Source organism: Oncorhynchus masou, chromosome 29 (assembly GCF_036934945.1).
Source record: "Oncorhynchus masou masou isolate Uvic2021 chromosome 29, UVic_Omas_1.1, whole genome shotgun sequence".
Lineage (NCBI taxonomy): Eukaryota > Metazoa > Chordata > Actinopteri > Salmoniformes > Salmonidae > Oncorhynchus > Oncorhynchus masou.
This window is the reverse complement of record NC_088240.1, coordinates 21,654,042-21,680,855: the sequence shown is the minus strand read 5'-3', so window position 1 is coordinate 21,680,855 and position 26,814 is coordinate 21,654,042. Positions and strand designations below refer to the sequence as shown.

At 43.0% G+C, this 26,814-nt stretch overlaps 2 protein-coding genes across 3 annotated transcripts; one reads left to right on the top strand and one right to left on the bottom strand.

Annotated features, from left to right (window-relative positions):
• The first annotated feature begins 9,649 nt into the window (after positions 1 to 9,649).
• steap3 (STEAP family member 3, metalloreductase) lies at positions 9,650 to 22,251 on the top strand. The gene is made up of 5 exons (XM_064944276.1): positions 9,650 to 9,756; positions 16,725 to 17,231; positions 18,933 to 19,460; positions 19,891 to 20,055; positions 20,225 to 22,251. The coding sequence occupies exons 2-5, from the start codon at positions 16,740 to 16,742 to the stop codon at positions 20,516 to 20,518; spliced, it is 1,479 nt and encodes a 492-aa protein (XP_064800348.1). The 5' UTR covers positions 9,650 to 9,756; positions 16,725 to 16,739; the 3' UTR covers positions 20,519 to 22,251.
• On the bottom strand, positions 22,242 to 25,896 carry c29h2orf76 (chromosome 29 C2orf76 homolog). 2 transcript variants are annotated; one of them, XM_064944277.1, is made up of 6 exons: positions 25,519 to 25,896; positions 24,684 to 24,734; positions 23,988 to 24,025; positions 23,780 to 23,861; positions 22,851 to 22,901; positions 22,242 to 22,650 (listed from the first exon to the last, which is right to left on the bottom strand). In XM_064944277.1, exons 1-6 carry the CDS (start codon positions 25,646 to 25,648, stop codon positions 22,571 to 22,573), a joined length of 432 nt encoding a protein of 143 aa, XP_064800349.1. In that variant the 5' UTR covers positions 25,649 to 25,896; the 3' UTR covers positions 22,242 to 22,570. The 2 variants fall into 2 exon arrangements, with proteins under 2 accessions (XP_064800349.1, XP_064800350.1); XM_064944278.1 differs by lacking the exon at positions 22,851 to 22,901 and having other exon boundaries at positions 25,519 to 25,894.
• Between the last annotated feature and the right edge of the window lie 918 nt (positions 25,897 to 26,814).

The window sequence follows — 26,814 nt, the reverse complement described above, 5'->3', positions numbered from 1 at the left end:
TTCATGTTAATCACACAGAATCACACACAAACACACACACACTGCCTATATGGGGAGCCGTGGACATTGTGCTGTGACATTCATGGACCCATCGCTCAGGGTCCTACAGACACCAGCTTTATGTAACAAAGAGACTGCAGCCAGTGGAGTCTTTTAAAGAAGTGTTTGACATTTAGCAAAGAGAGGGACACTACTACTCCATTTTACAGATATACAGTGAGTGTACAAAGCATTAGGAACATGTGGTAATACGCTATGGTGATTTGTGTGTCAGGTGCAGCACTTTTGACAGAGAATAACAGTTGACTGCACCTTTAACTCTACTCTCCTATTACTAAGGATGACCAACCTCTATTGTCTTAAAGCCTTGTAATTTGGATCATCTACATGTGTTATGGTGATGTGTTTGAACATTGCATAGAGAAGACATACATTGAGTGTTCAAAACATTAGGAACACCTGCTCTCTCCATGACATAGGCTGACCAGGTGAATCCAGGTGAAAGCTATGATCCCTTATTGATGTCACTTGTTAAATCCACTTCCATCAGCGTAGATGAAGGGGAGGAGACATGTTAAAGAAGGATTTTTAAGCCTTAAGACAATTTCACTCTTACACAAAACATGTATCGAGAAAATAATATTTAATAATGGTTTAGAAAGATAGCTAATGGCAATCAACCAATCATTATTCGCCATGGTAAAAGGTCTACTCATATTTTTTCAACGACATCAGAACAAAAAATTTGATAATATATCAATATACAGATAAACAGAAATTACATTTGTTTGATTTTCTAAGTGCATCTTTAATCAGATCTAGAGACTCACTGTGATCTGTCTTTCTCTCATGTAATATTATTACCATTACCTGTCATGCCATCGACCTTCTTCAGGACTACAGTAGAGTTTAAGTTTTTAAAAATCTCTCTGTCTCAGTAGCAGAAGAAGTTGAGCATTTCCTCACAGTCTCTGTTCTCCTAGCATCTTCCCTCCCATGACAGTGGAGGGTCCAGGCTGAACATTGGAGCCTGTCCCTGGAACCAGGCCTCAAACTCCAGGGGGTCACCATTCAACCAAATTAAATGTTATTGGTCGCACACACATATTTAGCAGATGTTATTGCGGGTTTAGCGAAATGCTTATGTTCCTAGCTCCAAAAGTGCAATAATATCTAACAAAACACAACAATACACACAAATCTAAAAGTTAAATAATGGAATTAGGACGAGCAATGTCAAAGTCCATTCACTCACTGCCAGCTGCCAGCCAGGTACCGCAGGCCCGTATACAAGTGGTCCTTCTGGGCCTCTGGCTGTCCTCACAGGCCAGATCCAGCTTAGTCTCAGAGAGCAGGCTGACCAGGTCAGTATCGTTCTCCTTACAGTACTCCAGAGCCTCCTCCCACGTCTTATTCTCCTTCACCAGACTGAACCAGGTTTTCCTCTAGGATTTTGTCTGTGCTTACATGCAGCTCTATTTAGTTTATTTTTTATCAACAACAACAAAAAACTCCCTAGTCCTTGCCGATGAGAAGCATACCCATAACATGACGCAGCCACCACTATGCTTAAAAATATGAAAAGTGGTACTTAGTGATATGTTGTGTTGGATTTGTCCCAAACATAACTCTTTCTATTCAAGGTCAAATGTAATTTCTTTGCCACATTTTTTGCAGTATTACTTTAGTGCCTTATTGCTAACAGCATGCTTGTTTAGGGATATGTTTTATTCTGTACAGGCTTCCTTCTTTCCACTATCATTTAGATAAGTATTGTGGAGTAACTACAATGTTGTTGATCCATCCTCAGTTTTCTCCTATCACAGCCATTAAACTCTGTAACTGTTTAAAATCACCATTGGCCTCAAGGTGGAATCCCCGAGCAGTTTCCTTCGTCTCTGGTAACTGAGTTATATATATGTATATTTGTAGTGAGTGACTGGATGTATTACTACACCATCCAAAGCATTTTTAATTACTTCACCATGCTCAAAGGATATTCAATGTCTACTAATAGTTGCCCTTATTTGCGAGGCATTGGAAAACCTCCCTTGTCTCTGTTGTTAAATCTGTGCTTGAAATTCATTGCTTGACTGCAGAGGGACCTTACAGATAATTGTGTGTGGGGTACGGAGATTGGATAGTCATTCAAAAATTATGTTAACACTTTTATTGCACACATAATCGATGAAAATGTATGTGACTTAAGCAACATTTTACTCCTGAACTTATTTAAGCTTGCCATAACAAAGAGCTTGAATACTTATTGACTCAAGATATTTCAGCTTTTCATTTTTAATTAATTAGTTAAAATTTCTAAAAACATAATTTCACCTTGACATTTTGGGGTATGATGTGTAGGCCAAAATCTAAATGTAATCCATTTTAAATTCAGGCAGTAACACAACAAAATGTGGAAAAAGTAAAGGGGTGTGAATACTTTGCTGGCCTTCTAGGCAGAGTTCCTCTGTCCAGTGTTTGTGTTCTTTTGCCCATCTTAATATTTTCTTTTTATTGGCCAGTCTGAGATATGGACTTTTCTTTGCAACTCTGCCTAGAAGGCCAGTATCCTAAAGTCGACTCTTTTCTGTTGACGTTGAGACTGGTGTTTTGTGGATACTATTTAATGAAGCTGCCAGTCGAGGACTTGTAAGGCGTTGTCACGCCCTGACCATAGTAAGCTGTTTATTCTCTATGTTGGTTGGGGCATGATAGTGACTAGGGTGGGTCATCTAGGTTTTTTGTATGTCTATTTTGGCCTGATATGGTTCCCAATCAGAGACAGCTGTTTATCGTTGTCTCTGATTGGGGATCATATTTAGGTAGCCATTTCCTCATTTTTGTTTGTGGGATCTTGTCTACATTGAGTTGCCTGAGTGCACACCAGTAGCTTCACATTTCGTCTATGCTTTATTGTTTTGGTGAGTTTCAGTTTATTAAAAATATGTGGAACTCTATTCACGCTGCGCCTTGGTCTACTCATTACGACGAACTTCACAGGCATCTGTTTCTCAAACTAGACACTTTAAAGTACTTGGCCTCTGTGAAAAATTGCACGATTACGTTATAATACTTTTATTGCATGGTTGTTTTATGCAAAAGAATAGAGGGTTCTTACAACTCTGTGTCTGTATGAACTGAAAGTGGGCCTCTGGGAGATGACTCTGACAGGAGATTTAAATTAAGATGACCTTTGGGTGTTAAAACCTAAAGAGACCGCATCCCAGAGCATTAGTTAATGTTTTGTTGTACAAGGTACCAGGGAGAGATGACCCCAAGGCCAGACCTTAGTCTCTATATATACAAAGAGAACTGTTTTTACAGCAGATACTGTCTGCTGTGAATTCTAAGTATTTTTCATACAAATCTTAACCTTGGGGGGGGCCTCCCGGGTGGTTAAGGGCGCTGTACTGCAGCGCCAGCTGTGCCACCAGAGACTCTGGGTTTGCGCCCAGGCTCTGTCGTAACCGGCTGCAACCGGGAGGTCCGTGGGGCAATGCACAATTGGCCTAGCGTCGTCCGGGTTAGGGAGGGTTTGGCCGGTAGGGATATCCTTGTCTCATCGCGCACCAGTGACTCCTGTGGCGGGTCGGGCGCAGTGCGCGCTAACCAAGGTTGCCAGGTGCACAGTGTTTCCTCCGACACATTGGTGCGGCTGGCTTCCGGGTTGGATGCGCGCTGTGTTAAGAAGCAGTGCGGCTTGGTTGGGTTGTGTATCGGAGGATGCATGACTTTCAACCTTTGTCTCTCCCGAGCCCGTACGGGAGTTGTAGCAATGAGACAAGATAGTAGCTACTAACAATTGGATACCATGAAAATGGAGTAAAATTTTCAAAAATAAAGATAAAAATCTTAACCTTGTGATCCACTCCATACATCTGTTGTTTGTCATGTAGACTGAAAGGGGTGTATCTTGGCTATAAAAGACCTTTGTCTCGGGGCTCTCAATGACTCATCTGAGGGTGATTCGTCGACCATCGATGTGTGTGTTGTATTGACCTGCTCCTTTATTAATAAGTGAATAAAGATTTTGTTTACATATTACTCTGACTTGTGTGATAAGTTTGTCTCTCCTCATTTGATTGTAAAGAAATTAACCACCACACCTCTTGCTCAGTTGTGCACCGGGGCCTCCCACTCCTTTCTATTCTGGTTAAAGCCAGTTTGAACTGTTCTGTGAAGGGTGTAATACACAGCGTGGTACGAGATCTTCAGTTTCTTGGCAATTTCTCGCATGGAATAGCCTTCGTTTCTCAGAACAAGAATGGACTGACGAGTTTCAGAAGAAAGTTCTTTGTTTCTCGCCATTTTGAGCCTGTAATTGAACCCACAAATGCTGATGCTCCAGATACTCAACTAGACTAAATAATTGCTTCTTTAATCAGAACAAAAGTTTCCAGCTGTGCTAACATAATTGCAAATAGGTTTTCTAATGATCAATTAGCCTATTAAAATGATAAACTTGGATTAGCTAACAACGTGCCATTGGAACACAGTGATGGTTGCTGATAATGGGCCTCTGTGTGCCTATGTAGATGTTCCATAACAAAATCATCTGTTTCCAGCTACAATAATCATTTACAACATTTACAGTGTCTGCACTGTATTTCTGATCAATTTGATATTTTAATGGGCAAAAAAATTGCTTTTCTTTCAAAAACAAGGACATTTCTAAGTGACCCCAAACTTTTGAACGGTAGTATATAAAGAAAATGGCAAGCATCCAATCAGTATTAGCCATGGTACAAGGCCTATTGTAATTTTTAGAAGACAATAAGAACATACTTTTGTATATATTAGGGTATGTGGACAACCCTTCAAATTGGATTTGGCTATTTCGGCCACCTGTTGTCACGCCTTGGTCTTAGTATTTTGTGTTTTAGTTAATTAGTTGGTCAGGCCAGGGTGTGACATGGGTTTATTGTTTGTTGTAATTCTTAGTGGGGTTTTTTAGTTATTGGGATTGTGGCTGATTAGGGGTGTGTGTTGCATAGGTTTGGCTGCCTGAGGCGGTTCTCAATCAGAGTCAGGTGATTCTCGTTGTCTCTGATTGGGAACCATATTTAGGTAGCCTGGGTTTCGCTTTGTATTTCGTGGGTGATTGTTCCTGTCTCTGTGTTAGTGTTCACCAGACAGGCTGTATAGGTCTTTCACGTTCCGTTTGTTGTTTTTGTTATTTCATGTATCGTCATTTGTCTATTAAAAACATGGTTAACCAACACGCTGCATTTCGGTCCGACTCTCTTTCGACAAACGAAGAACACAGTAACACCTGTTTTAAAAAATATATATATTTCACCTTTTATTTAACCAGGTAAGCTAGTCGAGAATAAGTTCTCATTTGCAACTGCGACCTGGCCAAGATAAAGCATAGCAGATCGACACAACAACCCAGTGATACACATGGAATGAACAAAACATACAGTCAATAATACAGTAGAAAAAAAAGGCTATATACAGTGAGGTCAAATAAGGGAGTTAAGGCAATAAATAGGCCATGGTAGCGACGTAATTACAATATGGCAATTAAACACTGGAATGGTAGATGTGCAAAAGATGGATGTGCAAGTTGAGATACTGTGGTGCAAAAGGAGCAAAATAAATACAGTATGGGAATGAGGTAGATAGATGGGCTGTATACAGATGGGCTATGAACAGGTGCAGTGATCTGTGAGCTGCTCTGACAGCTGGTTCTTAAAGCTATTGAGGGAGATGGGAATCTCCAGCTTCAGTGATGTTTGCAGTTCGTTCCAGTCAGTGGCAGCAGAGAACTGGAAGGAAAGGCGACCAACGGAGGAATTGGCTTTGGGGGTGACTAGTGAGATATACCTGCTGGAGCGTGTGCAAGCAGAGACTTGTAGATAACCTATAGCCAGTGGGTTTGGCGACGATTATGAAGCGAGGGCCAGCCAATGAGAGCGGACAGGTCGCAGTGGTGGATAGTATATGGGGCTTTGGTGGCAAAACGGATAGACTACATCCAGTTTGTTGAGTAGAGTGTTGGAGGATATTTTATAGATGACATCGCCGAAGTCAAGGATCGTTAGGATGGTCAGTTTTACGAGGGTATGTTTGGCAGCATGAGTGAAGGAAGCTTTGTTGCGAAATAGGAAGCCGATTCTAGATTTAATTTTGGATTGGAAATGCTTAATGTGAGTCTGGAAGAGAGTTTACAGTCTAGCCAGACACCTAGCTATTTGTAGTTGTCCACGTATTCTAAGTCAGAGTCGTCCAGAGTAGTGATGCTAGATTGGCGGGCAGGTGCGGGCAATGATCGGTTGAATAGCATGCATTTAGTTTTATTTGTGTTTAAGAGCAGTTGGAGACCACGGAAGGAGAGTTGTATGGCGTTGAAGCTCATCTGGAGGTTAGTTAACACTGTGTCCAAAGAAGGGCCATAAGTATACAGAATGGTGTCGTCTGCGTAGAGGTGGATTAGAGAATCACCAGCAGCAAGAGCGTCATCATTGATGTATACAGAGAAGAGAGTAGGCCTGAGAATTGAACCCTGTGGCACCCCCATAGAGACTGCCAGAGGTCCGGCAACAGGCCCTCCGATTTGACACACTGAACTCTATCAGAGAAGTAGTTGGTGAACCAGGCGAGGCAATCATTTGAGAAACCAAGGCTGTTGAGTCTGCCAATAAGAATATGGTGATTGACAGAGTCGAAAGCCTTGAACAGGTCAATGAATACAGCTGCACAGTAATGTCTCTTATCAATGGTGGTTATGATATCGTTAAGGACCTTGAGCGTGGCTGAGGTGCACCCATGACCAGCTCTGAAACCAGATTGCATAGCGGAGAAGGTAGGGTGCGATTCGAAATGGTCGGTCATCTGTTTGTTAACTTGGCTTTCGAAGACCTTAGAGATGCAGAGTAGGATAGATATAGGTCTGCAGCAGTTTGGGTCTAGAGTGTCTCCCCCTTTGAAGAGGGGGATGACCGCTGCAGCTTTCCAATCTTTGGGAATCTCAGACAATACAAAAGAGAGGTTGAACAGGCTAGTAATAGGGGTTGCAACAATTTCGGCAGATCATTTAAGAAAGAGAGGGTCCAGATTTAGCCCGGCTGATTTGTAGGGGTCCAGATTTTGCAGCTCTTTCAGAACATCAGCTATCTGGATATGGGTGAAGGAGAAATGGTGGGGGCTTGGGCGGGTTGCTGTAGAGGGTGCCGGGCAGTTGACCGGGGTAGGGGTAGCCAGGTGGAAAGCATGGCCAGCCGTAGAGAAATGCTTATTGAAATTCTCAATTCTAGTGGATGTGTCGGTTGTAACAGTGTTTCCTAGCCTCAGAGCAGTGGGTAGCTGGAATGAGGTGCTCTTATTCTTCATGGACTTTACAGTGTCCCAGAACTTTTTTGAGTTTGTACTGAAGGATGCAAATTTCTGTTTAAAAAAGCTAGCCTTAGCTTTCCTAACTGCCTGTGTATATTGGTTCCTAACTTCCCTGAAACATGACATACCACGGGGGCTATTCGATGCTAATGTAGAACGCCACAGGATGTTTTTGTGCTGGTCAAGGGCAGACAGGTCTGGAGTGAACCACGGGCTATATCTTTTCCTGGTTCTAAATTTTTTGAATGGGGCATGCCTATTTAAGATAGTGAGGAAGGCACTTTTAAAGAATAACCAGGCATCCTCTACTTTCGGGATGAGGTCAATGTTGGTCCAGGATACCCCGGCCAGGTTGATTAGAAAGGCCTGCTCACAGAAGTGTTTTAGGGAGCGTTTGACAGTGATGAGGGGTGGTCGTTTGCTCGCAGACCCATTACGGATGCTGTTGCTGACAGGTGTATAAAATCGAACACACCGCCATGCAATGTCCATAGACAAACATTGACAGTAGAATGGCCTTACTTAAGAGCTCAATGACTTTCAATGTGGCACTCCCAAACTGCCTCTGGAAGCAATGTCAGCACAACAATTGTTCGTTGGGAGCATCATTAAATGGGTTTCCATGGCCGAGCAGCCGCACACAAGCCTAAGATCCCCATGAGCAATGCCAAGCGTCGGCTGGAGTGATGTAAAGTTTGCCACCATTGGACTCTGGAGCAATGGAAACGCGTTCTCTGGAGAGATACATCACACTTCACCATCTAGAAGTCTGACAGACTAATCTTGGTTTGGCGGATTCCAGGACACTGATGTTGGCCGATTAGGCCTGGCTTGCAGTCAGCATTCCAATTCAACCCAAAGGTGTTTAATGGGCTTGAGGTCAGGGCTCTGTGCAGGCCAGTCAGGTTTTTCCACACCGATCTCAACAAACCATTTCTGTAAGTACCTTGCTTTGTGCATGGGGGCATTGTCATGCTGAATCAGGAAAGGGCCTTCTCCAAACTGTTGCCACGACGTTGTAAGCACAGAATTGTCTGGAATGTCATTGTATGCTGTAGTGTTAGGATTTCCCTTCCCTGGAACTAAGGGGCCTAGCCCAAACAATGAAAAACAGTCCCAGACCATTATTCCTCCATCCACCAAACTTTACAGTTGACACTATGCATTCAGGCAGGTAGCGTTCTCCTGGCGATGACTATCTCAGATGACCATGAAAGTCAGAAAGCTCCAATACATGTAGGTAGGGGTGTGTGTGTGTGTGTGTGTGTGTGTGTGTGTGTGTGTGTGTGTGTGTGTGTGTGTGTGTGTGTGTGTGTGTGTGTGTGTGTGTGTGTGTGTGTGTGTGTGCGCGTGCATGCGTATTAGCATGCTTAAACTGCGAAGGGATATTGTAGATGATGCCTAATTAGGTAGTTAGGTGTCAGAGCTGTGACCTGAGTTATGAGAGGGAGACTTCTCTGCCCTCCTCGGGGTGACTTTGGCACCTCTACTCCACAGAGCCCACAATGCTCAGCAGAGTGACAGGTAACACGCCTAACCCCAACACACACACCCCAGGACAGGAACCGATGTCAGCCATGTGGGAGTCTCCTTCCAGTCCCCAACACGGCTTTTTTCTGACCTTAAAGTTATAAGTTGAATTCACATCCCATGTCATTGGTATGGTATTTCTGCCTAAACCTCAAATGAATAGAAAAGATCAGAGCTGAATAAAATCCTGAATTTGCACCTCTTATCTGTACCATTCTCTTTGGATTGAATCATATGATTCTACATAACAGGTTGCCTGTTCGTTTCATGTTAATTAATTACCTGGGACATGGACTTATTTCATAGGTACACTACAGTTTTGATGTTGAAAACATCTCAAAGTGAGCAGCACCTCCAACGTTTGGTAAGGCACCTCAGTCACCTCTCTCTGACTCTGTCCAAGCACAGTTCAACAGTGACACCTGTCGGGAAAAGTCTGTAATCTGTTGCCCAGAAATTGTTTTTACTTTCCTGCGTTAGTAAGTGCGCACAATTGTACAAACCGCATATGTAACAACTTTATGACATAATATTATTACATATAAATCTAATATAATATATATATTTTTTTAAATAACGAATTATGTGACTGAAAGTCCAATAAAGATACAGCAACCTTTCATATCATATACCAGTGTGTTTTTACATGGCACATTTTACACAACAGCTAATTTCATAATATACTATGAAACCGTTTAGCTATTATTATCTTCTGTGTATATTATCTGTCTCATCGGATCACAAGGAACTGCATGTTGTACGGGTGTTCTGCACGGCCACAGTTATCTTCCGCACACAGACGGGCGGAGCGATGTGGGCAGAGACTTGTTGTAACGTTGTTCTGCATCTGCAAGGCATATGACGGATTCTGCTTCATAAACAACACACGTAAGTGCAATGAATATGCGCCTCGAATAACAAACTATTGGCATAAAATACTTATGATATTATTCCCTTGTCGTCAGTGGCGATTTTAGAATGGAAATCTTGGTGGAGCAAAAAACAACAACATGTGGGATGCAATTCCAGCAAAGCCACTACACAACCCAAAACAACATTAAACAATACATGAATTGCACTATAATGGTGACAAATGTTTCCCACAAACTGTTAGAGCCTACATAAAGCTGTCCCAACAGCAGAGTCCCAAAACCGCACAACTGCTACACCTGGCTATCAACGGAGCCTTGTCTTGCAGCGAAAGAGTTCATTCTGTCTCTTTTACGGCCTTTAAAAAAACATAGCTGATATGTCTAACTTGGTTAATCCTCCTGTTGTGTTCGTTTCATGTTAATTAATTCTGTGTTCCCGGTCCAAATTGCCGCCCAATTATAGCTGATTATAAATCCATAATAATAAATATATGATCACCTAATGTTGTTAGATATTTTTATAAACTTAAGTTCTTGTGAACATTACAAGTTTACAAGAACATTACAACTTCTATTTGCTATTTATGGCCTGTAAGCCTCATTGACCTGAGCTCATACAACTCGTTTTTGAGTAAAAGAAACACATCATGTATGGATTATTTTGACTTTAATAAATTCTCAGATGAAACATATTGTGATATTTATCACAGACTACTTTGTGTCGAAGTTTAATAAGGACTCTCTCCTCTTCTCCAGTGTCATGATCAAAGATATGATCAAGAGCCTCACATACAGTATATCGTTTGGTCATTGTGTTGCCACAGAATTAATTGTGAGCAAGACCCCAAAAAAGCTTTATATACAATAGCTGCAATAAAAGTTCTATATATTGTTGAAACAATGTTGCGTTTGCTTGTGAGAATGCCACAGGTGTGTTTCCCTGGGGGTAAGATTCTATTGGGAAAAGGTTTCCGTGGGGGTTGCCATAGAAGCCAAGAAGGGGAGTGTGTGTGTGTGTGTGTGTGTGTGTATGTGTGTGCTCAAACACATCCATGTGGGGGCTGGGAGGAGAAGTGTGTCCATCTGATGAATGGGCATGTGCTGGAACTCAATTTTATACACTAATTGTAGTCTCACCCATCTAATGACTGGGAACACCATAGGTATACAAAGGTTAAATAAAACACCCAAAATGTGTTTTGTGTGTTCAGATGCCCTGTGTGGACAAAGTCATGGAACCATATGACAATTAAATTAACTACATTTTTCATAGAGAGAACTTTAAAATCGGTCCAATTCGACTGGAACACAGCAGGAAGGTTAAACAAGTGTGGTTTCTACTGACAATTGATGTATAAACTATGGCATAAGTGGACGACAAGCAGAAAAGAGGCAATCTGTCATTTGGATTAAGACATTAATGAGCGAGCTAGGACGGACGGAGTAAATATAACTGTTTGTTCAGCACTTTTGAAATATACAGCAACATAATTCAGAACATGGGCCATTCTTACAGTGTTCTCCCTGTACACCAAGTCAGAACCATAGGATAAATAAAGGGGGCATGTAAACAATGAAAGCGCTTACAATTTTCAATGATTACATTTCTCTTAAACAGGTTATAGGCTACATGTGCACCACCAAGTCAGAACAGTAGGCAAAATTAAGAGTGGAAAATAGACCAAATTATTAGGGTGAGGCACATGGGCTACTAAAAGCTTACTACACAACATACACTTAGTATTACTTTCTTAGCTACAGTATACATATCTCCCTGGCATATTACATAATTTATGCAGCAGCATACAAGACATTAGACTCACCTTGTTGTGCTGTGCTCACTTGAACAGGAAGGTGGCGTGGCGGTCCTTCGTGGGCAAATTTGATCATCAAACTTTGTCATCAATGTCTGGCATTCTCTGGATTTATGGTGCTTTCAAGACAACTGGGAACTCAGGGGGAAAAATGGTAGAATCATAATGACGTCAGTAATGTTCAGGTTGTAGCTCTAGAAAGATGCCCGAGTTCCGAATGTACAATTCCGAGTTGGATGAAAGTTCAAAAGTTTTTCCCCGAGTTTCCAATTGTCTTGAACTCACAAAAGTCAGATTTTGCAGTTCAGAGTTAACAGTTGTTTTGAGTGCGGCACAAATCATGCTTCATTGACAGCATGGCCAATGTTGAATGTTTATAATTTTAAAACTAGGAAAAGAGCCACTCCACCACACAGCCACTCCACTGAATAGCAGGCTAATGATTGCTATGTAATAATTGCAGTTAGCCACTGATTCCTTCCAAACCACTCATTGTTGAATTTGAGATTTCCAACATTTCCAATGTTTATGTCCAATGGCCAATGAGCCCCAATACATTTTATCTATAATTTCTCTTCATATGACAAGGATTAAAAAGAATTTGCCAGTAGATTGTCGACTTAATTCATGATGATGACGGCTAGCTAAAAATGTTAAAGTATGATGTTGACATGATCAGTCCAATCAAGGCTATTGTGCAAAAAGCTACTGTACGTATAACGTGATTTGACGTAATTTTATCTGTGGCCAATGACATTGAGCCTTCTTGGATGAGCCCTTCTAATGTAACTCTATGGCATCACTCAAGGGGCTGGAATTTGAGGTCTCCCCTTAGACTTGGTGGTGACGTAGTGTCCCCATGAGTGACAGAACACTGAGCCAATGACGCCGCAATGCTCCGTATTTTCTGCTGGCTTGCCCCACCACCACAAAAAGCACTGAGCTAGGCTGAAACACCTGCATTTTGGAGCTGCCTTACTCAAGAAAACAAAAAAAAGACCATGATTATATGCAGCGTTACTAACTAAATGATGTATATATCTTTTTTTACATTGTTTGCAAACTGATATGTGACACGTTTAATGCCAAAATAACATGCAAAACAGGAAGGGCCCCCTCCCCCAAAAAACATACTAAAATGCAGGGCTCAAAACAGGTGTGACTCTGCCCTGAATGACAAGTTGCCACTGCTTGTCGTGCTGTTTGGCAGTGTTAAATAAATGCATTTCTTACACATAAGTATGTGGACACCTTCAAATAAGTGGATTCGGCTATTTCAGCCACACCCGTTGCTGACAGGCGTGTAAAATCAAGCACACAGCCATGCAATCTTTATAGACAAACATTGGCAGTAGAATGGCCTTACTGAAGAGCTCCATGACTTTCAACGTGGCACAGTTGTAGGATGCCACCTTTCCAACTAGTCAGTTTGTCGAATTTCTGCCCTGCAAGAGCTGCCCTGGTCAAATGTAAATGCTGTTATTGTGAAGTGGAAAAGTCTAGGAACAACAATGGCTCAGCCGCGAAGTGGTAGGCCTCACAAGCTTGGTGGTGGAGGAATAATGGTCTGAGGCTGACTTTCATGGTTCGGGCGAAGCCCCTTAGTTTCAGTGAAGGGGAATTGTAACGCTACAGCACACAATGACAGTTTGGCGAAGGCCCTTTACTGTTTCAGCATGACAATGCCCCCGTACACAAATCGAGGTCCATACAGAAATGGTTTGTCTAGATAGGTGTGGAAGGACTTGACTGGCCTGCACAGAGCCCTGACCTCAACCCCATCAAACACCTTTGGAATGAATTGGAACGCCGACTGAGCCAGATCTAATCGCCCAACATCAGTGCCCAACCTCACTAATGCTCTTGTGGCTGAATGGAATCAAGTCCCCGCAGCAGTGTTGCAACATATAATGGAAAGCCTTCCCAGAAGAGTGGAGGCTGTTATAGCAGCAAAGGGGAGACCAGCTCCATATTAATGGTCATGATTTTGGAATGAGATGTTCGACAAGCAGGTGTCCACATAGTTTTGGCCTCAGTCTATAAAAAAGTGGTCAGACGAAGCAGATGCTAAACTACAGGACTGTTTTGCTATCACAGACTGGAACATGTTCAGGAACTCTTCCGATGGCATTGAGGAGTACACCACATCAGTCAACCAGAAGCCATGGATTACAGGCAACCTTCGCACTGAGCTAAAGGGTAGAGCTGCCGCCTTCAAGGTGCGGGACTCCAACCCAGAAGCTTACAAGAAATCCTGCTATGCCCTGCGAAGAACCATCAAACAGGCAAAGCGTCAATACAGGGCTAAGATTGAATCATACTACACCGGCTCCAACGCTCGTCTTATGTGGCAGGGCTTGTAAGCTAATACAGACTACAAAGAGAAGCACAGCCGCGAGCTGACCAGTGACACGAGCCAAATCACTTCTATGCTTGCTTCGAGGCAAGCAACACTGAGGCATGCATGAGAGCATCAGCTGTTCCGGACGGCTGTGTGATCAAACTCTCCATAGCCGACGTGAGTAAGACCTTTAAACAGGTCAACATACACAAGGCTGTGGGGCCAGACGGATTACCAGGACGTGTGCTCTGGGCATGTTCTGACCAACTGGCAGGTGTCTTCACTGACATTTTCAACATGTCCCTGTTTGAGTCTGTAATACCAACATGTTTCAAGCAGACCACCATTGTCATGCATAGGTGTAATAGGTGGCAGGGAAGTCAGGCGCAGGAGAGTCAAATGGAGTGTAAAATGGAGTCTTTTAATAAAGTTCACGGAGTATGCTCCATAACACTAAATGTACATAAACAAACAAACATGGGTACGAGGACCCGACGCGCACCTATACAACAATCACACGACACTGACAATAAAACAATCTCTGACAAAGACATGAGGGGAAACAGAGGGTTAAATACACAACAGGTAATGAATGGGATTGAAAACAGGTGTGTGGGACGACAAGACAAAACCAATGGAAAATGAAAAAAGGATCAATGATGGCTGGAAGACCGGTGACGTCGAACGCCGAGCACAGCCCGAACAAGGAGAGGCAACGACTTCGGCAGAAGTCGTGACAACCATATTCCCTGTGCCCAAGAACACAAAGGCAACCTGCCTAAATTACTACAGACGCGTAGCACTCACATCCATAGCCATGAAGTGCTTTGAAAGGTTGGTAATGGCTCACATCAACACCATTATCCCAGAAACCCTAGACCCCCTCCCATTTGCACTCCGCCCAAACAGATCCACAGATGATACAATCTCTATTGCACTCCACACTGCCCTTTCCCAACTGGACAAAAGGAACACTTATGTGAGAATGCTATTCATTGACTACAGCTCAGCGTTCAACACTATAGTACCCTCAAAGCTCATCACTAAGCTAAGGATCCTGGGACTAAACACCTCCCTCTAAAACTGGATCCTGGACTTCCTGACAGGCCTCCCCCAGGTGGTGAGGGTAGGTAGCAACAAATCTGCCACGCTGATCCTCAACACTGGAGCTCCCCAGGGGTGCGTGCTCAGTCCCCTCCTGTACTCCCTGTTCACCCACAACTGCATGTCCAGGCACGACTCCAACACCATCATTAAGTTTGCAGACGACACAACAGTGTTAGGCCTGATCACCGACAACGACGAGACAGCCTATAGAGAGGAGGTCAGAGACCTGGCCGGGTGGTGCCAGAATAACAACCTATCCCTCAACGTAACCAAGACTAAGGAGATGATTGTGGACTACAGAAAAAGGAGGACCGAGCACGCCCCCATTCTCATTGACGGGGCTGTAGTGGAGCAGGTCGAGAGCTTCAAGTTCCTTGGTGTCCACATCAACAACAAACTAGAATGGTCCAAACAAACCAAGACAGTCGTGAAGAGGGCACGACAAAACCTATTCCCCCTCAGGAAACTAAAAAGATTTGGCATGGGTCCTGAGATCCTCAAAAGGTTCTACAGCTGCAACATCGAGAGCATGGTTGAATCACTGCCTGGTACGGCAATTGCTCGGCCTCCGACCGCAAGGCACTACAGAGGGTAGTGCGTACGGCCCAGTACATCACTAGGGCTAAGCTGCCTGCCATCCAGGACCTCTACACCAGACAGTGTCAGAGGAAGGCCCTAAAAATTGTCAAAGAACCCAGCCACCTCAGTCATAGACTGTTCTCTCTTCTACCGCATGGCAAGCGGTACCGAAGTGCCAAGTCTAGGACAAAAAGGCTTCTCAAGAGTTATTACCCCAAGCCATACGACTCCTGAACAGGAAATCAAATGGCTACCCGGACTATTTGCATTGTGTGCCCCTCCCCCCACCCCTCTTTTTACGCTGCTGCTACTCTCTGTTTATCATATATGCATAGTCACTTTAACTATACGTTCATGTACATACTACCTCAATTGGGCCGACCAACCAGTGCTCCCGCACATTGGCTAACCGGGCTATCTGCATTGTGTCCCACCCACCACCCGCCAACCCCTCTTTTATGCTACTGATACTCTCTGTTCATCATATATGCATTGTCACTTAAACCATATCTACATGTACATACTACCTCAATCAGCCTGACTAACCGGTGTCTGTATGTAGCCTCGCTACTTTTATAGCCTCGCTACTGTATATAGCCTGTCTTTTTACTGTTGTTTTATTTCTTTACCTACCTATTGTTCACCTAATACCTTTTTTGCACTATTGGTTAGAGCCTGTAAGTAAGCATTTCACTGCTGCATACACCTGTTGTATTCGGCGCACATGACAAATAAACTTTGATTTGATGTTGTGTAGTTGGCAGAGGACACTACATCATTTGATATTTGGACAGGGAAAAGGGCGTGTGATATTTGAATGGTTGCATGATGAAAATGTAAGGCCATTCCAGAATTTAGTGGCAGTATTACAGCAGAGATGTAGGCTACAAGTAGTACTCATATTCAATTTGTCAAATCAAATATTATTTGTCACATACACATGGTTAGCAGATGTTAATGCGAGTGTAGCATAATGTGAAATACTCCAAGAATGATATGGCTATTTCATGTGGATATGGCTCTTGTTTGCATTATAGTGCCATAGTTGAACTTAATATAGTTACTATGAATATATGAAAAAACTATGTAATTACAATGTGTAGTATTAATAGTATGTAATAACAGCCTCAACGCCTCTTCCAGGTCTACAGGTCCAACATGCCTCTTGGCGACATGAGGACACCCCTGCTGTCCAACTCATTTGACACCCCAGAGGAATCCCTGCCCTGTGACCCGGGAAACCCCATAGTGGGCATCCTAGGCTCAGGTGATTACTCCCGCTCCCTGGCTATGCGATTAGTTGCCTGTGGTTATAGGGTAGTGGTCGGCAGCCGTGACCCAAAGCATATAGCCACCGGACAGTTTCCTGATGGGGTTCAGCTTCTCACACAGCGGGAGGCGATGGTTGGCACAGAGAAAGTTGTCTTTGCTGCTCTCTACCCTGAATACTACCACACCCTGGTGGGGTTGAGGGATGTGCTGGCTGGGAAGGTGCTGGTGGATGTGAGCAACGCCACCAAGCTTAACAGTGGAGAGCCGTCTAACGCTGAGAGGCTGGCAGAGCTGTTCCCAGAGAGCAGAGTGGTGAAGGGCTTCAATGTGGTCTCAGCCTGGGCCCTACAGACTGGAGCTCATGACGGCAGCAGGCAGGTAAGAGAGTAATCATGTATATACTGTACATACAACTCCACACATTGTATACAGTGGCAAGAAAAAGAATGTGAACCCTTTGGAAATACCTGGATTTCTGCATAAATTGGTCATCAAATTTGATCTGATCTTCATCTAGGTAACAATAATAGACGAACACAGTATGCTTAAACTAATAACACACAAACAATTATACATGTTCATGTCTTTATTGAACCCGCTGTAAACATTCACAGTGCAGGGTGGGAAAAGTATTTGAACCCTTAATAACTGTTTGACCCTCCTTTGGCAGCAATAACCTCAACCAAACGTTTTCTGTAGTTGCGGATCAGACCTGCAAGGTCAGGAGATGTTCCTCTTTACAAAATTGTTTCAGTTCAGCAATATTCTTGGGATGTCTGGTGTGAACTGTTCTCTTGAGGTCATGCCACAGCATCTCAATTGGGTTGAGGTCAGGACTGACTGGGCCACTCCAGGGGGCGTATTTTCTTCTGTTGAAGCCATTCTGTTGTTGATTTACGTCTGTGTTTTGGGTCGTTGTCCAGTTGCATCACCCAACTTCTGTTGAGCTTCAATTGGCAGACGGATAGCCTAACATTCTCCTGCAAAATGTCTTGATAAACTTGGGAATTATTTTTTCCGTCGATGATATCAAGCTCTCCAGGACTCAGGCAGCAAAGCAGCCCCAAACCATGATGCTCCCTCCACCATACTTTACAGTTGGGAGGAGTTTTGATGTTGGTGTGCTCTGCCTTTTTTTCTCCACACATAGTATTGTGTGTTCCTTCCAAACAACTCAACTGTAGTTTAATCTATCCACAGAATATTTTGCAAGTAGCTCGCTGGAACATCCAGGTGTTCTTTCGCAAACTTCAGATGTGACTTCTTCCGTAGTGACCTCCCATGAACACCATTCTTGTTTAGTGTTTTACGTATTGTAGACTCGTCAACAGAAATGTTAGCATGTTCCAGAGATTTCTGTAAGTCATTAGCTGACACTCTAGGATTATTTTTAACCTCATTGAGAATTCTGCGCTGTGCTCTTGCAGTCATCTTTGCAGGACGGCCACTCCTAGGGAGAGTAGCTACAGTGCTGAGCTGTCTCCATTTACAGACAATTTGTCTTACCGTGGACTGATGAACATCAAGGCTTTGAGAGATACTTTTGTAACCCTTTCCAGCTTTATGCAAGTCTTCTGAGATCTGTTTTGTTCGAGGCATGGTTCACATCAGGCAATGCTTCTTGTGAATAGCAATCAGGCAATGCTTTTTGTGAGTGTTTTTTATAGGGCAAGGCAGCTCTAACAACATCTCCAATCTCGTCTCATTGGTTGGACTCCAGGTTAGCTGACTCCTGACTCCAATTAGCTTTTGAAGAAGTCAATAGTTTAGGGGTTCACATACTTTTTCCAACCTACACTGTGAATGTTTAAAATATGTATTCAATATAGACAAGAAAAATACAATAGTTTGTGTGTTATTGGTTTAAGCACACTATGTTTGTCTATTGTTGGGACTTGGATGAAGGTCAGATCAATTGTGATGACCGATTTATGCAGAAATCCAGGTAATTCCAAAGGGTTCACATACTTTTTATTGCCACTGTATGTAGTTATAGACTTGGCACACCGACAGGCACTCACCCACACAATGTGAGCCTCAATTTCTCCTAATCAGTCCTCTCCCCCATGCCCCTCCCAGGTCCTGATCAGCAGTGACTGTCCTGAGGCCAAGAGAACTGTGATCCAGCTGGCTCGCTGTATGAGTTTCCTGGCAGTGGACATGGGAGGCCTTGCTAGCTCTAGGCACATTGAGGACGCCCCCCTGCGCCTCTTCCCATCCTGGGGCGGCCCCCTAATGGTCACCTTCCTCCTCATCCTTTTCTTCTACGGGTACAACTTCCTGCGTGGTGTTCTCATGCCCTATCTGTCCCGGGGGCAAAACAACTTCTACCAGCTACCCCTGGAGACGGTGAACGAGACGCTACCAGCAGTGGCCCTGGTGATCCTGGCGCTGGTCTACCTCCCGGGACTGTGGGCTGCCGCACTGCAGCTGGTCCGGGGAACAAAGTACAGCCACTTCCCTGGCTGGCTGGACCACTGGATGGGGAGACGCAAACAGCTAGGCCTGCTGAGCTTCCTATGTGCCGGGCTGCATGCGGTCTACAGTATGTGTCTGACCCTGCGCAAGGCTTCCCAATACAGGCTGCTGGATGCAGCGTACAGACAGGTGAGTGGTTGGAGTCAGTTGAACAGGTTGAACTCATAGCTAGTTGATCATCTATAATCCATCAGTAGGGGACTATCCAAATAAAATGTTACCAACCGTGGTTGGTGATGTCACTGCTGTGGAGCAGTAGGCCGGGGCTGCATTTTGAACTCTCTATGAGTGTGAACTAGACGTGACAGAGTGTGGCTGAGGCCTAATTAACAGACTGACTCCGTTAAAAGCTGCTTCTTGGGGGCAGGATGCTCTCACGCATCCAGCTCTCCCATAGAGCGTTGTTCACAAGTGGGAGAAGGCAGTGCGCGCTCATTAGTTGATCCACAGATTAAGTGTTCCTCTCACACTTTTCTCACAGTCTCCCAGTGTTTTAATGCTTTTAACTGCATCAGCGAATCATTTGGTTTTCCACTAACCGGCCTTTGTGCCCCTTCAGGTGAAGGCGGGAGTGGAGCATTCCTGGGAGGAGCCTCAGGTGTGGAGATCGGACTTTTATCTGTCCTCTGGCATTCTGGGACTTGGTGTTCTGACTCTTCTGGCCATCACATCTCTACCCTCGGTGGGTAACGCTCTCAGTTGGAGAGAGTTCACTTTTGTACAGGTGAGTAGCTAACAACACGATACTTGACACTTTTGTACAGGTGAGTAGCTAACAGCACGATACTTGACACTTTTGTACAGGTGAGTAGCTAACAGCACGATACTTGACACTTTTGTATGCACCCGTAGTTTATTGCAACATTTTGAGTGGTTTTCTATCATGTCTCCAGTCAGGGTTGGGGTACGCTGCCTTGACTCTCTCCATCATGCACACCCTCTTCTTCAGCTGGGACTTTGCCATCTTCTCATTTGCTTACCCTTACTACATGCCACCCACATACCTGCTGGCACTGATCCTGCCCTGTCTGGTCCTGGTGGGTCGGCTCTTCCTGGCACTGCCCTGCCTGGCGTTCAGATTGGCAAAGATACGTCGAGGCTGGGAGAGTCCATGCCACCACCCTCCTCAAACCCAAGAGGACACAGCCAATGGCGTGCTGCCCAGGGACTTAAGTGGTGATGTGTGATGGTCCAATCAAGTAGAGACTCAGTGCAAATCCATTTTCTAGCTCTGATGAAAGGGATGGTTTGTTGTACATATTTTGTCTGACACACACTATGGCACTTTTTAATGCAACTTCATTTTAAAATCCAAATAAGAAACAAACTCAAGAAAAGTGTTACTATTTTTCTAGAAACTGAAATACTGAAAGGTTACCTCACAAGTCCAATATACAACTACCTTCTGTTATGATAAATGATGTACGCGCTTTGTTTAACTGGGTTAAGAAACATGAACAGAAATATGTATCACTTTCACTAAGTATCATAGCAAGACATTTCATATTTGACTAGACCTCTAAGCTTCTCTTGGGTAAAGTGAAGAAGGATGTGACCACTTTCTGGTCAATTTCAGCATGTTCAAATCTCCAAACCCACTATTCGACAAGATTTACCAACCAGAAGTGCCTGAATTGAGCCTCAACTGAGAAGCTGCACTTGACCCTGAAATAGAAAAAAAATTATAGACAGAAGTCTGTATAAGGATTAGTGTTAGAGACCTAGTTAATACGGTCCGTCTTTGTTGTTCAGCTGTGTGTTACTGCGCTGTCGGTTCCAGACAGACAGTCTGTGTGCAGTGTTGTGGAATATCTTGAGTCAAATATTTGCACAGATACCGGAACTTGTGAATTCAATTTAGACTTTATTACAAATGTAACAGAGCCGAGCCTTTCCATGGAAAATACTAAATTCTCTAATCACAGAGTTCCGACTTTATAGTTTTTCCCGTCTTTACATTGCACAGTCACTCCTTGTATGTACATGAACAACTCATATTGGCCTTATACTACTGTCAACCTGGGAAATGAACAATTAACTGAAGGAAAGTGTCTTCAGCGCACACATAAGGTGCGATATACACTCACCAGACAGTTTATTAGGTACACCACCCAGTTTATGAAAATGGAAACGGCATTGAGCCAGTCAGTTACAGTTCGATTGAACGTTAAAATGGGCAAAACGAGTAATCTAAGCAACTGATTGTGGTATGATCGTCTGGGCCAGGTGCGCCGGATCCAATATCTCAAAAACAGCCTCACTCCTGGGATTTTCACATACGACCATGTCTAGGGTTTACCGAGAATGATGCGACAAACCAAACATACCCAGTCAGCGGCATTCCTGTGGGCAAAAACAGCTCGTTGATGAGAGGTCGAAGGAAAATGTCAAGAATCGTGCACAGGCGGACCAAAAACAGACAAACAACTGCGCAGTACAAGTGGTGTGCAGAAAGGTATCGTGGAACGCACAATTCATCGATCCTTGTCCATACTGGGTTCCACTCCGAGCAGCTAAAAATAAGATGCTCCATTGGGCACGCAATCACCCACACTGGACAATTGAGTGGAAAAACATCACCTGGTCTGACAAATCCCGGTTCCTGTGGAGTCAAAACTTGGCATGAAGCAGCAGGAGTCTATGGACCCATGTTGTCTGGTACAGTGTATAGCTGTGGTAAAGGGCCTTTTTGTGATTCATTTGTGTGTGTGTGTGTGTGTGTGTGTGTGTGTAATGCAGTACCGTATTTACTTGTAAAAACTAGAATGCGCAAAGCCAGTGGTTTCTCCTTGGGTAAGAACACATTTCTTTTTTCTATTGAATATTAAAGCTTATGTGCCATATTTGGACCCATTTCAGCAAGGGGGGAAATACTTCACTGTACTTATGCAATAAAGCTTTTTAGATGAATCATTTCAAACCAGTGATTTAATTTGGAATCATGTTTACAGTAATAAAACAGGTCTTACAGGAAACTAATAAGTACAAAGAAAATCCATGTACAACCATAATCATATTCAACACCACCAAATAAATGGAAAGTGCATTTCAGTGGAGATGTATAAAAGAGGCAAAAACATATTTTATATATATAAATGGCATGTTAAATTAAAATACTCAAACTTAGGTCTGAAGGCACATGTCACCCCCCCCCCAATCTTCCATCCATGTGTATCCTCCATGTCAGATCAGAATCTCCTCTTCCGTGGTGAAGTGGGGGATGAAGGCCAGTAAACACCTTACCACCAGGCCGGTTGGGGGTTGGCTTTAAAGAGGTTATAATCCTCTTTCCTGAAGAAGGCCAATTCTGTTTCATTTGCTGAAACAAAAAAACAGGAATAAAATAAGACCCTTCACTTTGACAATATTTAATTACCAGGATGTTGCCTGAATGCAGTTCCAACTCAAAATACACAAACGGTCTGAATACTTATTTACATAAGGTATCTTATTTTTAAAACACTTGCAAAAAAATATAAGTCAAGGGGTCTGAATACTTTCCAAATACACATACAGTACCAGTCAAAAGTTTGGACACCTGCTCATTCCAGGGTTTTTCTTTCTTTTTTACTATATTTTAAAATAGTGAAGACATCAAAACTATGAGATAACACATGGAATCATGTAACCAAACAACAAAGTGTTAAACAAATCCAAATCCATTTTATATTTGAGATTCTTCAAAGTAGCCACCCTTTGCCTTTGAAGCTGGTTGAGAGAATGTAAAGCTGTCATGGGGGAAGGGGACTATTCCTAGAGCTCCCCGCCCAGCCAAACTGAACAATTGGGGGAGGGGCCTTGGTTAGAGAGGTGACCAAGAACACGATGGTCACTAACAGAGCTATAGTTCCTCTGTGGATAATCTTGTTTCTCATGGTCTAAGTGTCGTTCAGGTACCTTTTGGCAAACTCCAAGCAGGCTGTCATGTGCAAGGAGTGGCTTCCGTCTTGCCACTCTACCATAAAGGTCTGATTGGTGGAGTGTTGCAGAGATGGTTGTCCTTCTGGAAGGTTCTTATATCTCCACAGAGGAACTCTGGAGCTCAGTCAGAGTGACCATGGGGTTCTTAGTCACCTCCCTAACAAAGGCCCTTCTCCCCCGATTGCTCAGTTTGGCCGGGCGGCGAGCTCTAGGAATAGTCTTGGTGGTTCCAAACTGCTGCAGAAATGTTTTGGTACCCTTCCTCAGTTCTGTGCCTCAACACAAACTTGTCTCAGAGCTAGCTCTAAGGACAATTGCTTCAACCTCATGGATCAGATTCTATTTTTCTTATTCCATTTTAGAATAAGGCTGTAATATAACAAAATGTGGAAATAGTCAAGGGGTCTGAATAATTTCCAACGGCACTGTATAGTCTTTTTATAATGTAGATGTATAGCGGTATGCTCCAGGAAGACCCCATCTAACAACCCCCCCCCCCCCCGTGTACAAAAACAAGATGACTATACCAATGCCCGCATCTCTTAGGGTTAGTCCATCTTGCAGAATAAGCTTGTCATCATCCTCCAGACTCATCACCAACTCATTCGTCTGTAAACAGGACATTTATTATTTTGATTGGCTTTGTAAAACACATTTAGAATAGACAATGGGAGAGATTCAACAGGCTTATTGATATAACTACTGAGTGTATATGTCAGGTGTCAAGGAGGATACCTTTGCTCCATGTGCCTGGTGGATGATCTTCATTGTGTCTTCAAATGATACATTATGTAGAAGTTAAGACATATCAATATACTGCATGTATCAAGAATGCATGCCAAATGGGTCCAACAATGTTTAGTGAAGGATAAGCTTGAAATGTTGCGGGCATCATTCTCAGAAGATAATCGACTCCTAAACCCTACCATTAATATTAAATGTCTATGGCACAGGTGTCAAACTCATTCCACAGAGGGCTGAGTGTCTGCAGGTTTTCACTCCTCCCTTGATTGATGCATTAAGGTCACTGGAACTCTCCACACCTGGTTATCTCTGGCTTAATTGAAAGAAAAACCTGCAGACACCAGACTCTCCATGGAATGAGTTTGACACCCCTGGTCTAGGGGCCACACCATACGGGGCAATGCCAATGGTAGGGTAGCCGATAACTCAAATCCACGACTGGACTGGAGCCCCAACGTCACAAAATTAAGTTATACATTTTTTTGATTTCAGCACCCAAAGAATAGCCAGCAATTACAAATTACATTGTTCTTTGTAATTGCGTACTATTCTTTTGATGCTGAAATAAGTCTTTTTTTAAATTAACGTAATCGTATGTAACGTCGGAGCTCCAGAATGCCCACACTAATCATAGCTATTTGGAAGTAAGCAGCAGAAGCCACTACTAAAAATGCAGCCATTACTTACCGTAGCCAAAATTCTTGAAGGGGGGTGGTAAACCGGCTCTCATGCTAACTTCTAAAAGGGACAAATCAACATGTATGGAATCAGAAAGGCAGATGATGGAATGTTGAGTAATATTTTTCATGTCTGGCGTTCACTCACGGCAATTCAAGAGACAATTCGGGGCAATTCAAGAGGGTGGTAGAGGTTGGCTCTCGAAATGAATGTAAACGTAATTTTCTTTGCCCTATGTCATTATAAATGACAACTAATCAGACTTTTCTACAATATTCTAACTTGAATATACTTGTACTTGAGTGTTGAAATAAGAACGTTCATTTGCCGAAACCATAGCTAGTTTAGACTGCACCGCTCTTGGATGCATCTCATATTTGGTGTTGTGAGGTGATCCTTGACTTTCATTGCCTGTAACCGCAATCAATCTACGTTGAGAGGAGCCGCTTCTATGGCATTTTAATTGGAAATAACACACACATATACACACACAATTTTAATAGCGGATTTCATTTAGAAAAATGCCATGTTTTCAGCCACTAGCCGGTCAGTTGAGGTTCAAAGTTAGCCGCCGAGCAGCGCCACAGAGTTATATTGAGCAGTTACCACTTTTTGATCATGCATCTAATGACATTCCATTCACTCTAAACATGCTAAATTCTCAGAGTAAATCGTCGGTAACTTTTGAACCATATATGGTAGAGACATGGTGTTTGGCCTATTATTTTTCTGACTGAATGTTCTAGTGCATTCACATATTTATATAAACCTTGAATTAATTATGTTATGGGTGAACACCCTACATAATGTTTAGCTAGCTACCAAAAAGATAAATCATACTTACCATTTTTCACAAACTGGATAAATTCCTGGACCGTTTGATCTAAATTCACGCCACTAAATACAACTGGCTTGAAATTTCGGTGCTCAAAAGACCTTACCAAGCGAACAGTTAGGACTGCCTCGCTGGACATACTGTAGCTGGCAAGCTAACGTTAGGTGACTGTTTACTTCTAGCTAGCAAAGCAAATGTCTCTTTACAGTGAAATGTCGACACTGCAGCCCTTTAAGCATATATTGATGTTCATACTAATTTAGAACCCGAGCCGAACCTTTATTGCTAGATACTGGTAAAGATTTGTCTGTTCTTAATAAAGTTACAACAAATAAACACGCGCTTCCGGGATGACGGCCCTTCCGCAAGAGAAGAGCAAACGAATTTGTGCTCAGACTCGATGTGTTGATATGTCTATAATTTCAATATATATATTTGTTCACATAACCTCTGATTAAAGCTACGGTTATGTAAAATATTTAAATATGTACTTGATAAATATGAATACATATTTTACTTTAATACATATTTATCAGTAAATCGTTTGTCTGTTTTGTGTCATACTATTCAAATCGTTAAAAGATCTGAATATACTTAGATTTCTTTATGTCCACTCTATTATAGGGACCCGAAGGACTACTTAAATCGTCTGTAAATTGGATACAATGCTTTTCCGTTAATGCAGTTCATTATATTTTACATCTTGTGAAAACTCATACAAAAAGTACATCTTCATCTGGTACTTATTAAGGGCAACTACGTGGTGTGTACGACATCATCCTAAACCTGCAGCTGCTACGTTACTTTCCTGACCAACCTGACAACAACAATTCATCCCTAGTCTATCTAACGTTCCCTCGTGACTGTTATGAGACTCAATAGACAAGGAATGTTCAAATGCTATGGCAGCACCTGCTTGCCAAAAGCATATGATAAGTCATATGATATAAGGCTGCCTGAGGGGGAAAGGGAAATAAAGGGGAGGAGTAGAACCAAAAATATATCTGATTGGCTTTGATAGCGGGTAATACAGGAACAAAGGGCATACCAGTTTGTAATATAGGCCAACGTGGCAGACACCATAGTAGAGATACATATTTAATTATGTGGCAGACACACACATCCCCATGCCCTACTTTAGTGTGACCACTCGTAACAATGAATTGAGAGCTTTGATTGGTTATCTTTACTCACCCCAACCAATGGAGATGTTGCGTGAAGTGCCACTCATTGAATCTACCAATGGAATTGAGGGGGCGGTATAGCCTCAAGAAATAACGAAAAGCGAGCATGAACAGTCTACCA

Excerpts from the sequence above, each read along its gene's own strand:
- steap3 (XM_064944276.1), top strand. The coding sequence starts at position 16,740 with ATGCCTCTTGGCGACATGAGGACACCCCTGCTGTCCAACTCATTTGAC. Across the intron at positions 19,461-19,890 it reads TGGATGCAGCGTACAGACAG|GTGAAGGCGGGAGTGGAGCA; the intron begins GTGAGTGGTTGG and ends GTGCCCCTTCAG. Across the intron at positions 20,056-20,224 it reads GAGAGTTCACTTTTGTACAG|TCAGGGTTGGGGTACGCTGC; the intron begins GTGAGTAGCTAA and ends TCATGTCTCCAG.
- c29h2orf76 (XM_064944277.1), bottom strand. The coding sequence starts at position 25,648 with ATGTCCAGCGAGGCAGTCCTAACTGTTCGCTTGGTAAGGTCTTTTGAG. Across the intron at positions 23,862-23,987 it reads ACCAGGCACATGGAGCAAAG|ACGAATGAGTTGGTGATGAG; the intron begins GTATCCTCCTTG and ends TCCTGTTTACAG. Across the intron at positions 22,651-22,850 it reads GGTGTCCAAACTTTTGACTG|CAAATGAAACAGAATTGGCC; the intron begins GTACTGTATGTG and ends TTTTTGTTTCAG.